Below are 13,983 nucleotides of genomic sequence, written 5' to 3'. Positions count from 1 at the left end.
AAGCAGGTAGACCCCTGAGCAAGTTTCCCTGTTTGAGGCACTTCCTAGGGCCTCTCTATGTTGAATGTGCCCATGCAAGATTGTTAAAATTGCTGCATTATCCTAGGGTTGGGCCCGTGGTTGGGTCCCGCCCCTCGCAGCAGCTTGGGATCCACTCACCTAATTGTGTTGTCTCAGTTTATATCCAGGGCTTTGTCAGGGCTGTTGGGGCAGAGGTCAGCAACAGGTCTGCGGAGTATCCTCTAGTCTCTGGTTCTGAGCTGCAGCCTTTTCCCACGTTTTGGTTTCCTCTCCCTAGATGAATTGTCTCAGTTTATCTCCAGGGTTGTAGCAGGGCTGGGACAAAAAGCTGCTGAGCAGCCACAGCTGCCGTCTCAGGCAGTTTCCCTCTGCAGCGCTTCCTGGCATCCAGGTGCCTGGATTTTTAAAGGAGCTGAGCGAGTTGGAAGCCACTGGTGTTCCCTTTCCGGATCAGGTCCTGCCTGTGGGCTTCCCTTATGGGAACCCCCCAATCGCCTATTCTCCCTCAGTTATTTTCCTTCTAGTGAGTCCAGGGCGTTCTCATTTGGGTTGAAACTCGTAGCATGAATGTCTATAGTCCGTTTTTATATAATCCTGTGCGAGTTTGAATGTAGTCGTCTCGGCATCTTTATTCTGCCACCATCTTGCCAGTTCCCGGGCTGGTCAAGCTGGATATAAGCATCTTTTAACAGTGGGACCTGTTTTGTAGTACCTGACTGGCCTCCCCACCCCCCAATTGGTTTCCTGGTTGCTGAGCACCTGTTTACCTTAGAGATGGAATACTCTAAGGTTTTCTGACCCACATAGCACTGGCCCTTGGACACATCATTATAGAGCTCCACACCGCCATGGACGCCCTTCTCTCCATCCTGGTGTTATAGGGTAGCCCAGAGTGGACTTGGCTGCCTGTCTGTGGGGCCTCCCCTGCATGCTCAAAATGTAATTTTCTGCAGGCACACACAGAAAGGGTAATGGGTTTATTATTAAAAAAAGGGCAAAGGAAAAGGAAACAACCCAAGGAGAAATTGAGTGATACAAAGTAGCTGGAATACTTTACCAGCCTGCGGGGTGGGTTGAGTGGCTAACTTGGAGCTCTATTCCCAAACTAAGGCTATTAGCCCCAGTCACATGGTCTGAGAGCAGTTGCTCCAGAGAGAGAATCGTTGCCTCTTCAGAGTTTCAGTTGGAAAACCACTCTCTATTTATCTCCCAAAGTCTCAGAATTCCTGCTTAGCTCCACCCTTGGGTCCTCATAGTTTTCTCCTTGGTGCTGCTGGGAGTTGTAGTTTTCCAATCACTGAAGTAAGGGGTGGAATCCAGAAAGCTGGAGTAGGGGTGGAGTCCACAACTCTGCAGAGGTCTTTTAGGATATCCTTCCCCTTAACACTGGCATCTACTTGCCAGCTGATCCTCAAGTTCTTGGTGTGTGTGTGTGTGTGTGTGTGTGTGTGTGTGTGGAGGGGGGGAGACTGCTGGTTTCTGAGAGCTTGTTCTATGCCCCAGGTCTCCCTGGGTTTCCCTGGCACATGCTGGTTTTGCTGTGGTGGTGGTTTAGATAGTAACAAGACAATACATTTTAAGTAGAAAGCACTAAGCAAAATGTGTTCTGCCTCGCATGAATTCAGTGGGCAGTGAAATGAGAATATTGTACCAAAACCAGAAACCATTGATGCCCTCCAGACACACATGGAAGTCACTCCACCTCATATTACAAACATTGTGCTTGTCAGCAGTGAAAAAACTTAGGTGGTCACCACTTCAGAACAACATTTACTTTCTGGAGAAAGCACACGTGAGCCAGACAACTTTCTGAAGTTTGTGCTGAAAATTCATCTCAAAGTCATCAAAGGATGGTGGAAAACAACTTCAGTGCATTTTCCATAAAGGCCACAACTGCTTAACAAAGAAATTGCTAGAAGGAAGCAAAGAATACTGAAAAAGGAGGAAAAAGGTTGGAGGTCTCACACATATGGATGGGGCAGGTCCTGAAAGATAAATTTATCCCATTAATAAAAAATTTTAAATGTGATGTGACCATCCCTTTGTCCTGTGGGGAAATATTGTGGATGATGGGACCTTGGAAGTCAAGCAAGAGAGGGAAACCTACAATGGCAGTTATTCCTTGTCTTGGTCAGAAGTTGATCTGAAGGGTATCAATGATGCAGGCTTCATTGTGTCCCTTCAAAGTTCTGAAAAGGAAAATTTAAAAAATAGACATTTGTGAGAAGAAAAACAAATGGCTGAAGAGCTTGCAGGACCTATAACAAGTCTCTAAACTGAGGAAGTATCTTTGCAGTATGAAAATTTACATCTTGAGAGTGAGATTCAGCAACCAAAGATGAAGCTTCAAAGTCTTTCTGATACGTATGACATGTCATGCAACTTAAAATTAGTTGAGGAACTGCTTAGAAATGGTTAGAAATGCTTAGAAGACATTTTATAAATTATGTGAAAATAATTAACTCCACAGGTCAGTTTTAGACACGTTTAACAATAGGAGGGAGCCATTTGTTACCATCATAAGGAGATCCTCTTCCAACAGGAAGGATCCCAAGAGAAATAGCAGCTGCACCCACTGAGAGCTGAACTTGATGAGCTAAAAAAAATAACCACAGCAGGTAAACTTTGGCCAGCACCCAGTTCCAATGCCAGCCTTCCCATAGGAGCCCTTTTGCGACTGTTGCTCCACCCACAGCTCACATAGGCCATGGAATGTCAGGGGATCCCATCACTCTTTAGATGTCCCAAGAGGGAGGAGGGTCATTCTGTAAGGGCCCAGGAGTCTGGTTACCTGCAGGTTTGACTCAGTTTCCTGATAATAACCACGCCCTGATCACCCACAACCATGGCAGAGCATTTGTGTGAGTTGTCTCTTAAAGTAATTTTGATTTCTTTTTACTGTAGCAATTATTGGTAAATTGATTCTACCCTTATTGCTATAGCATGCTTTTATGGTGGTAGTGAAAACATATGTTTGTTATCAATTTAATTCTGATACATTATTTCCCCAACATTATACTGTTAAGAATTATATACTATAAGTATTGTGTTTTGATTTAAATTAAATGGCCATTATTATTGTTTAAAACATCTAAGTTTGACATGAATACATTAAAAATTATATTTTGTGCCTTTTTCCATCTCAGTTGTAATCCCCATGGGCTTCCCATTACCAAATCACGAGTGTGCCATCACCACAGTCCAGTGTACTTCTCTACCCCCACCGTTTTTGATTCCATTCCCTATTCCATCCCCGTAAAATGTCTCTGGTATATAGTTGTTCATTATTATTATTATTTTCTCACCTGGTCCTTTATACTCCTGCTATATGTAAAACCATGCGGTATTTTTCCTTTTCTTTCTGGCTTATTTCACTAACCATGATCTTTTCCAGCTCCATCCATGTTGCTGCAAAAGGAATTCAAACTGCATAATATTTTTATTAGTTGTGTCCTAAATTCACAGAATTAGTTTCATTCTCTCTCTATAAATATATCACCTTACACTTTCTAATATATATAATATATATATATATATAGTTATGATGTATATATGTGGATATATAGATATATATTAGAAAGTGTAAGATTTTACCAACATTTCTTTCTTGGTTTTTAAAATTTTATTAAATTTTTTTATTATTTAAGATACTGTTGTTTAAAATTTTCTACATTTTATGTAGTCAAAATAAAGTTTTCTCTTTTTATACACACACACACATGATATATTTTACATCAGGTGTGGTCCCCATAGAATTTCAACCATCACTTTACCTTGTGCATCATCACCATAGTCCCTTGTGCTTTTCCTGTACTCATTTTAATCCTGCTCTCTCCCCTGCCCCTGCAGAATGTCTCTGATTTACAGTTGTATTTGGTTCCCCTATAGTCCTCCTCTAAATGAAACTACCCAGTGTTTTTTCTTTTCCCTTCTGACTTATTTCACTGAGTATAATCCCATCTAACTCCATCCATATTATAAGCATTAGCTTATCTTTTTGATTGCTGAATAGTATTCCATTGTGTATATATACCATGCCTTGGTCCAAACATCTATTTTTGGGCATTTGTGTTGTTTCCATATTTACCTATTATAAATAATGCTGCATTAAACATAGGGGTGCAGGTATCTTTTTGAATTAATGTTTTTGTGTCCTTTAGACAGATCTCTAGGAGTGGAATTGCTGGATCATGTGGTAACTCCATTTTTAGTAGTCTGAGGAATCTCCATACAGCTTTCCATAGTGGTTGGGCTAGTTTTCATTCCCACCAGCAGTGTAGGAGCATTCTTTTTTCACCATATCCTTGCCAACATTTGTTGTTGTTAGTTAAAGTTTTCTCTTATGGCAATTCTCTCTCTCCCTCTCTCTCTCTCTTTCTCCTCCCTCCCACTCTCCTCCCCCCTCACATCCCACAATGTGGATACAAGTTCTTTTCTTTTTTAAGATTTGTTTGTTACTTATGCATAGAAGAACTAGGATGTAGGTCAGAGGTGCAGAGGGTGAGAGGATTCACCAGAGACAAGTTGGGGAACAGAACAGGTGGATCTACTGAAATAGGCTGCTAAGTGGAGCAGCAGGTGACACAGGAGAGGTCTGCTATTGCCATATGTGGGTTAGCTCCCTGGTTGGAGTGATATCAGCAATCAGCATTGATAGATAATAGAATGAAAGCACTGAAACTTAACGCCTAGACCACCAGGGAGGTCCTTTTGTTTGGTTTTTGAGTACCTGAGGAAAATGGAAAAATAGAGGTGCAAGTTGTAAAAATATTTTAAAATAAATTAAAATAAAATATTATGTGTATGTAATATGTATGTAGAGAAAAGATCCCTCAGTGATAGAGAGATGGAGAGTTGCCTGATGTATCAGCAAGAAGCTTTATCCAAATAATGCACATGAAGAAACTGAACTATGGGGACTTTTCTGATCTGTGACAGGGTTAAGGGAAGGATCTCAGAGGGGACTCCCAGTACTAACAATAGGGGAGCTGTGCCCCTAGGGCTTGGAGGGAGGAAGAGGAAGAGGTGGACTCCAGGAGATACACACACACTTACTTCAATTCATGGAGCCTTCACAATGGTAACTATATACATATAAAATTGTGTATATCAAAAGTTGTGTGATATAATGAATGCTTACTGGAAACACAAGAGAGATTTATATTAGAATATAAAAATTGTAAATTTATCAACTGGGACACTGATAAAACAATTCCTTATTTAGAACTCTTTAAAGACCTCTTTTACAGTATAAAATTTCCTTATCCATGGTTAAGTGATGCACTGAAGCTTTTCCTACATTGGTCATATTCATTGGGTTTCTCTCCAGTGTGATCTTTCAAGTCTGTCTGTAAAGTATGAAGGAAAGCTAGATTTTCCACATTCGTTACATTCCTGTCTCCCATTATGAGCTTTCACTTGACTGAAAAATGACAATAACTTGAAGACTTTCCCACATGGTTTCTACTATTTTCTCTTCAGTGTGTGTTCTCACATGTGCACTAAAGTATTAAGAATTTTATTTTCACACATCTATTACACTTACATGATGTCTCTTTGATGTGAATTCTACATGGCTTTTAAAGAATTAGATATATTAAGACTTTTCATATACTCCAAATACTAGTAGAATTGTTCTTCAGTGTGAGTTCTCATAGGTTTCCTAAGGGTTGAGGAAAAAGTGAAGAAATCCCTGTATTTTCATACATTTACAGAATTTCACTCAAATGTGTTTTATCATATATACATAAAATGTGAAGAATACAAGAAGTATTTTTCAATGTTTGCCATAATAGAGTCTCTCCCATGTTTATGCTCATGTAGTAATTAAAGGAGAAGTGGAAACTAGACTTTTTAATATTCATTTTATGTATATTGTGTGTGTGTATGTGTGTGTGTGTGTGTGTAGAGGAAGAGAGAGATTTACTTTCTGGTGTGTTTTCTCACTTGCAGAGTAAGTTTTGAGGAGTAAGTGAAAATATTCCCACATGTCTATATTGGTAAGACTTCTTTCCATGTAAGTTCTTCTGCGTACAGTAAGGAATGTAGAAGAAATATAGGCTTTTTCACATTCCTTTGCATAGATAAGGTTTATTTTCAATATGAGTTCTCACATGTGCCATAGAGTGATGAATAACTGAAGATTTCCCACATTTTTATTTACATTTATAGAATTTTTCTCCATAGAGTTTTTAATACATATTCTAAGAGTTGAAAGGTAGTGAAAGGATTTTTAATATTATTATTTCCACCATGATTTCTTACATGTACAGCATTGAAGACTAAATAGAGGCTTTCCTACATTTTTATATACATATAATATTCTTTTCCAATGTGAATTTTCACATGAGTCCTAAGATACAAAGTATATGTGTGGGTTCTATACATACCTTACACCAATAGGATTTGCGTCAAGTGTGTTATCAATGAAGGTTTTCTTAACATCCACTGAATAGAATTTCTCTTTCATATGAATTCTCTTGTATACATTTGAATTTGGAATCAGGCAGGCTTCTTCACCCTAAGTACCTTCAGTATATTTCTTTCCAGTATGTGATATCTTCAACACAGTAGATATTCAGGTCTTTTGGAAATATTTCTCAATTTTATTATATTCTTAGGCATTCCCCAACATATAAATTCTAATTCTTAGGTATCTCTACTGAACCATGCACTGACTTGTGTCATGGCAAGTATGAGGATTACATAGTATTTTTTCACATTATATATAAAGTGATATACTACTAATTTCAGGTAGATTGTGATAAGTAAAAGATATATATCCTTAGAGCGAATACTTCTGAAAATAGGTAAAAAGACCACTTACTATATAAAATGGAATACCAAAAAAGCACACAATTAAGCTAAAAGGAAACAGAAAACAAGAAATTAATGAACAAAAACAAAGGGTGTGGATTTAAAAAATGTAATAGATATAGCCATATAAATAAATACAAAATTTTAAAGCAAAAATTATAAACTGGATGAAAAAGGGAAATGTTTAATTCTGTAGTTTACAAAGGATACACTTAAAATTTAAAGACAGAACGGACGAAAAAGGATGAAAAGAGTTACAAAAGCCCTAACCATAAGAAATCTGAAATGATTTTATTAATAACACATTGAAAGTATTGCTAGAGGCCCTCCCTGGTGGCGCAGTGGGTTAAAGCGCAGCACTGAGAAACTAAAGCCACTTCTGCGTGAGTTCAATTCCTGCCTGCCCTGGAGGTGACCACATGGTGTGGCAGACCTCTCCTGGCCCGCCCGCTGCTCCCTCAGCAGTGTACTTCATAGATCTGCCTGTTCTGCTCCCCACTCTGTGTCTGGTGAAGCCTCTTGCCGCCCCTGAGCCTCTGGCCTGTACCCCAGTTCTGAATGCACAAATAAATAAATCTTTTTTTAAAAAAAGAAAGTATTGCTAGAGACTCAGATTTTTCATAATGATTAGTATCAGTTTACCAAGAACATAAAACAAACATAATTACAGAGCTTTAAAACACATGGTTTCAAACAGTGCCATAATTGAAAAGAGAAGTGAATATATCCACACTCCTACTTGAAGAACTATGAGTACATGTAGGAACAATGGTGAGAATAAAGTCAATTAGAACATCATCAAGAAATTTGATTTAATTGATATTTATATAACATGGAATACAACTACAGACAACATATTTCAAGTACATATATGAAACTCACTATAACAACTTATGTTGGAGAACAACTAAAGCTCAATAAATTTCAAAGGAAATTACATATAGTATGTTCTCAGACAAAAACAGAATTATTTGGGATGTCATTTATCTCTGCACGGTTAAAAATTGAGCAACACATTTTTTGTTAACTAGTGGGTAAAAGATAAACACCAACAAAGAAATTATATATAAATTCAAATGAAGTGATAATAAAACCACACTGTATCAAATTTCATGAAACACAGCTAAGTAGTAGATTGCAATAAATATATAGCTTTAACTAATATTTTTATATTTCAGAAAAGGAAAACTCCTAGCCAGTTATTTGAACATTGAGAGGAACTTGTAAAAGGAGAAAAACGAAATAGGTATAGAAGAGAATCAGAAACATAGGAGTGGAAATCAGTGAAACAGAAAATAATAGAAAAGTAACAAAGACAAGGTTTGGTTGGATTTTATAAAAGAAAAAAGTTAATGAAATTAATACAGCAATACTGATAAAGAGAAAATGAGAGAAAGTATTTTACCAATAACCAGAATGAAAGAGGGGTGTTACTATAGATCTTAAATATATAGAAAAGATGTTATAGGGATATTATCAATACCTTCATGCCAATAAATTTAACATATTAGAAAATACGGACAAATTGTTTAGAATGTAAGTCCCCAACTGACATAAAAATTCAATAAATTGGAATTACAGCATATCTACTTAAACTGATAATGTAATTTAAAATCTTCAGCAAAATGTTAACCACAGATTAATTCTATGGAAATTTTATCAAGTATATACAAATGAAACCATGAAATGTCATATACAAACTTTTTTTATAAGAGGTGGGAAGAAACAATATCCAACTCATTATGAGATTATTATAACTCTAAAACTAAACCTGAAAAGGATATAACATGAAAATATGTATATATATATGTGTGTGTGTATACATATATATATGTACATTCATTACAGTATCCTCATGAACATAGATACAAAAAACATTCTCAGCAATGTATCAGTAAGGTGAATTTACCTAATTAGCAATATTTTTCCACATAGTTGCATGCAACCTGTTTGAAAACCATAAATCAATTTGCCTTTTCATTTTATAGTTATATTGGTGCTCTTTTGTTTCCAATCTGCAGGACTCCAGTTTATCAGATCACTTTGGATATCTTTGTATGTTATTGTTGCTGCCGCTATCCCCTATTCAAAATGGAGAAGAGAATAAATTCAGATTCCAGCTGTGGCCACTGTTACTGCTGTAATAACCATTGGAAATTGAAAGTTGGCAACAACCAACAGGAGGATCAGGACTAAGGTAAGTCAAGTGTCTTAGAAGTCAACATAATGGATCACTCAAAAACATAGTATTCAATATCCTAAAAAAAAAAACATGATGAACAACATTTCAAAAGTTTAAATAAAGCCAGGGTGAAACATTGCTTTTGTACAACTTGGTCTCTCCCTGATTCCAACTGTAACATCCTGATGCCAAATTTATTGTTTCCTGGGAGGGTGGGGAAAAGTCAACCATATTCACTTTATAGCTCCCTTTTCCTAGGCTCATCCTTCAAGGGGAAGAGGGCAACCAAAATTCTAGTAATGTTAAATTTACAAAGAGAATACTTTAGTTTATAGAAATGATCTTTCTGGAATATCTTACTGATGATGCCAACTGAGATTATTGCCTACATTTATGCATTAATGAAAAAATATTTTTAAAGTGGAAAACATATGGAAAAGTAATCTTACTTTTTATGTTACCCCACCATATACTAAAGCATGCACACACACATATGCATACAAAGGCACAAAACACAAATGTATACAAATATATAAACAGTGCGGCTGTAGAGTTCTAAAATTGAGGCATTACCTTTCATGTGTCATGATAGGTTTATATTGATTTTCTGTAAGTATGATAATAAACTGGAAGTAATGCACTTTTAAAGGTATTTCAGACCAATATAAGAAAAGACATAAATATCAATCCTTTGGGGATGCCTTCAAATTCAGTGGTTTACTACTAAAGTACCTACAAAATAATATAAGAAATAAATAGTAGATACTGGCACATGGGATCTCTGGGCCTGTTTCAAATCATGCATTTCCATGTATTGAAAAGGGCATAAAGAACTTCTGATCCTTCCATGAAGCATATATATTCTAGCAAAACATATAGACTGCTGACTTGTTTATGAAGGTTTTCAAGACTCATACTAGTCAATTTATTTAGGAATTTTGATCCTGCTACTCCCCTGCCTGATAGGAATCCAACCAGCGTTCTAGACTGCTGCATAAACATCCTAGTCATCTTGTCAAAACACCATTAGTGCCAATTTAAAAGCCAATTTACTTCTCAGCTTACCTTCTCATTCTGTCAGTTTGGAATGCATTTGTCTTTAGTGAACAGAAAACCAATTACAGTTGCTTAATCACTCAAGGGTTTATTTATATCATGCAACCTAAAGCTTAGAAGATAATAGTGTAGAGTTGTTGCAACAGTTTGACATTGTTATAAGAAATTCAAGGACTTTTCATTTTACCACACTTAATATATAGACATTTGTATGATGGTATTCATCTCATGGTTACAAGTTCATTGATTCAACTCAATATCCATGTTAGAAAAAGGAAATTAGACCAAAGAGATTCACCAGTTTCAGAAACTAGAACATGGATACTTTGTGGACACATTATTATCCCAACCATAGTCCACCATCTACCTTCAGGCCCCCAGTGATTCACATCCACCCCATATAAAAATACATATCCCAATCCACAGAGATTTCAGATCATTCAAGTATCAACTAAGTTCATAATTTCATCCAAATCTCATCAACTCAAAAATTACAACTTTCATCTAAATTGTGTAAATTATATATGAGTGAGATGTGGATATTACTCCTCACATATAATTCCTCTGTATCTTTGGATCAGTGAAACTGAAGACACTATCTACTCTCCATACCATATAGTGATATTCAGGGTAATAGTTACAGGCAATCCAGTTCAAAAAGAGAGAAAGTGGAAAGTGAGATGGAGTTACTTATTCCAGAAGTTTAGAAACACCTCCAGGAAAACTATTTGCTTTCAAGGCCTGAGTTTGATACTCTTTCCTCAATATTACCAGCTTTGTCCTCTACGTCATCCTCCCTTTTTCATTACAAATTGTATATGTTTTCAGCTAATTAGTTCTTTTTTTCTTTTTAATCCTATCTTAGTTTTTAGTTAAAAAAAATTACCATCCAAGTTTATCTTCTGTTATTATGGGGTGAGTCATATCTCCTTAATCATTTCTAAAAATTGGTCAAGGCCATTTGTTTTCCTCCTCTTTCTTTTCCTTTTTCTGCTTTTAAATCTCACAACAATCTTTTAAATATGTCTGTATCCTCAAGTAATTTAGCAAGAGAGCTGTGTAAATTTGTGAGAATGGTATGGTTATCATAACAAAATTTATTTTATTTATATATAGGGGTACAAGCCAGAGGCAGGGGCAGCAAGAGGATTCACCGGAGACAGAGTAGGGAGCAGAATAGGGAGACTGACAAAGTACACTGCTGAGGGGAGCAGCAGAAGAGACAAGAGAGGTCTCCTGCACCATGTAGATCACCTCCGGGACCAGGCATCGAACTCACACAGAGGCTGTGGCTGGCTTGCAGTGCTGCGTCCTAGCCCATTGCACCACCTGGGAGGGCCCTCTTCCTTCATATTTTTTGCCCAGTATCATGGCCTAATTCCAAAAGTTGTAGATGTAGCAGTTGGAAGATCACAGTCTCATAAATTAGGGCTTCAAAAGAGGTGAGGAGAATTTGGACCTAAGTAGTTTTTAATCACTCTATTTCTTACTTACAGAATTTGGGGTATAGTAGTTTTCTCTTATTTCATCCTCTCTTCCTCTCAGTTCCTTAGAACCTTCTGAGCTCCTTGTGTGAGTCACAAGAGTTCATTTTACTGGACAAGAGGTACCTTCACAATTCTTTCCTATCCCTCACTTCTGATGAGAGGCTGAAGATATTCATGAATCCCATGTCTATCTCTCCAAAGAACGTCTGTGTGACTGAATATTCTTACCTTTTAACCCTTTAATGTCTTTTCAAGGCACTAGAAAAAAGTTGTCTCAACATTTATGAATTTCACTTCAGAACATGCTTCCCTGATAGTGATCTCCCCATTTTAGCATTGTTTGCATTCTGAATAGGCTGAAAATTTCCCAAATTGAGTTCTGATTCCATTTTGCTTAACAATTTTTCCCTCAAACTATCTGTTTCCTTTCATCTTTTACTGGTAACCTGAAGAAACAGACTGTGCCTAAATACCTAAGTTCATTGAATACAGGTTCTCATTTCTACTGCAGGATATAAGTTAGTTAAATTTTATATCATTGTATAATAAGGATTCCCTTTCCTCCAGTATCCAATCACAATTTCCTCATTTCTTTCTGAGTCTTCACTAACAATTACTTTAACAGTCATTTCTATCAACAGTCTCTTCAGGTATTGATTTAGGTATTTTGTAAGGCAAAAAATGTTTTCTCCATCATGCTTGGTACTTGTAAATCTTCACTAGCAGAGTTGTTAACATCCATATTTCACTAACAGTCTTTCCAAAGCAATCTAGGCTTTCCCCATCATGCTCTTTAAAATTCTTCTAGACTATGCTTACTACCAAATTCCACAGAAAGTTCTACATTTTTAGTTTTTGTTACAACAGTACTTCACTTCCAAGTACCAAAATCTGTAACATTGAGAGAAAGAGAGCCATCAAAAGATATTAAGAGAGTTATTGTAAGGAAATGATTTTTCCAGTTTTGAGAGCTGACTACAGTTCAGAATACAACTGGCAATTATAAAGGGCAAGTTGGAACTCTGGGGCTCAAGCTGAAGCTTCTGCCTATGGGAGTATTTCTTCTTCATTTCAGAACTCAGCTCTGCTAACAGCTTTTCAACTGACTGACTCAGGTTAGTCTAGATAAAATAGGATATTCTCCTTCTCTTTAGGATTCAGCAACCTTAATTCCACCTGGATCTTAATTAAGATCCCCCATTGCAAGATAACATAAAATGTTACAGCTTCCAGGGATTAGGATGTGGACATTTCTAGAGGGTACTATTCAGCCCACCACACCATTCTACAGCATCTGCAAAATTAAGAAACCCCTGGTTATAGAGGATTCTGACAACAGAACTAATTATTTCTTCAAATCATATAAGTCTCCTCACTACCATATCCTTTAAAGAGTAATTCTTCCTTGGTTAACTAATAAATACAATTATTTTCTTTCAAAGTCAACTAGAACAATGTCATTATACAAAGGCAAATAGATTTTTGGCATGTTGTGCCATAAAAAGTTCTGCTAGGCCCATAAATTGGAGCTCTCTTGAGATTTTTTCAGAATTAGAATAGGGTAATTGCAAGTAATGCATTTCTTGGTCCTAATGTGTACTAACCTTGAGAGTATATAGGCACATTATATAAACTCTCAATCTCAGTATTAATAGTCAGTTCAGGACTCCAAGCAGAATCCTAACTTCAGTTAGATATAAAGAAGACCCATAAATCTTTCAATATTTTTAAACCAGAATAGGTGGTAAATATTATAGTCAGTCTAATGATTAAAAGTGTGATTTTAAAATAAATGTCATAAAATGGTATGCATTGCTGCTTATTGGTGAGATGAAATTTCAGGTTTGGAAGAAACTAAACATGGGAAGTACAAGTTATTCCATCCCAGACAGAAAAGAGGTTGTAGAAAAGTCATAGCAGTGTAAATAATAAAAACTGGGAAAATGTTACTAATAATTTTAAAAGGAGGTGTGATAAGAAAAAGGGCATTCTTCAAAAGTGAATGACTGGATTAAAAAGATGTGGTACATATACACAATGGAATATTACTCAGCAACCAAAAAAATAAACACATAACTTTTGCAGTGACATGGATGGAGCTGCAAAAGATTATGCTTAGTGAAATAAACCAGGAACAAAAGGAAAAATACCTGATGGTTTCTCTCATAGCAGGAATATAACGGAACAGGCAAAAAAATGATAATGATGATCAGCTATATACCAGAGACATTTTGTGGGAGTGGAGTAAGGAATGGGATAAAAAACAGGGGCTGGGGGGCCCTCCCTGGTGGTGCAGCTGGTTAAAGCACAGCACTAAGAAGCTAAAGCCACTTGAGCATGAGTTCAATCCCCGCCTGCCCCAGAGGTGACCACATGGCGCGGCAGACCTCTCCTGACCCGCCCGCTGCTCCCCTCAGCAGT

The 13,983-nt window shown here is 36.8% G+C and overlaps 1 protein-coding gene across 1 annotated transcript in view; it reads right to left on the bottom strand.

Moving 5' to 3' along the window:
* Nucleotides 1–12,092: 12,092 nt before the first annotated feature.
* LOC101625259 (protocadherin beta-15-like) overlaps nt 12,093–13,983 on the bottom strand; it is a 5,110-nt gene continuing 3,219 nt past the window's right edge. The window contains exon 2 of the mRNA XM_012727770.1: nt 12,093–12,176. Within this exon, the coding sequence (XP_012583224.1) occupies nt 12,093–12,176 (84 nt within the window). The remainder of the gene's footprint in view (nt 12,177–13,983) is intronic.

This window comes from Condylura cristata, unplaced genomic scaffold (assembly GCF_000260355.1).
Source record: "Condylura cristata isolate star-nosed mole 26May11 unplaced genomic scaffold, ConCri1.0 scaffold00021, whole genome shotgun sequence".
In the NCBI taxonomy this organism is placed as follows: domain Eukaryota; kingdom Metazoa; phylum Chordata; class Mammalia; order Eulipotyphla; family Talpidae; genus Condylura; species Condylura cristata.
Note: the sequence above shows the minus strand (reverse complement) of the source record. Positions and strands in the feature narration are given on the sequence as shown.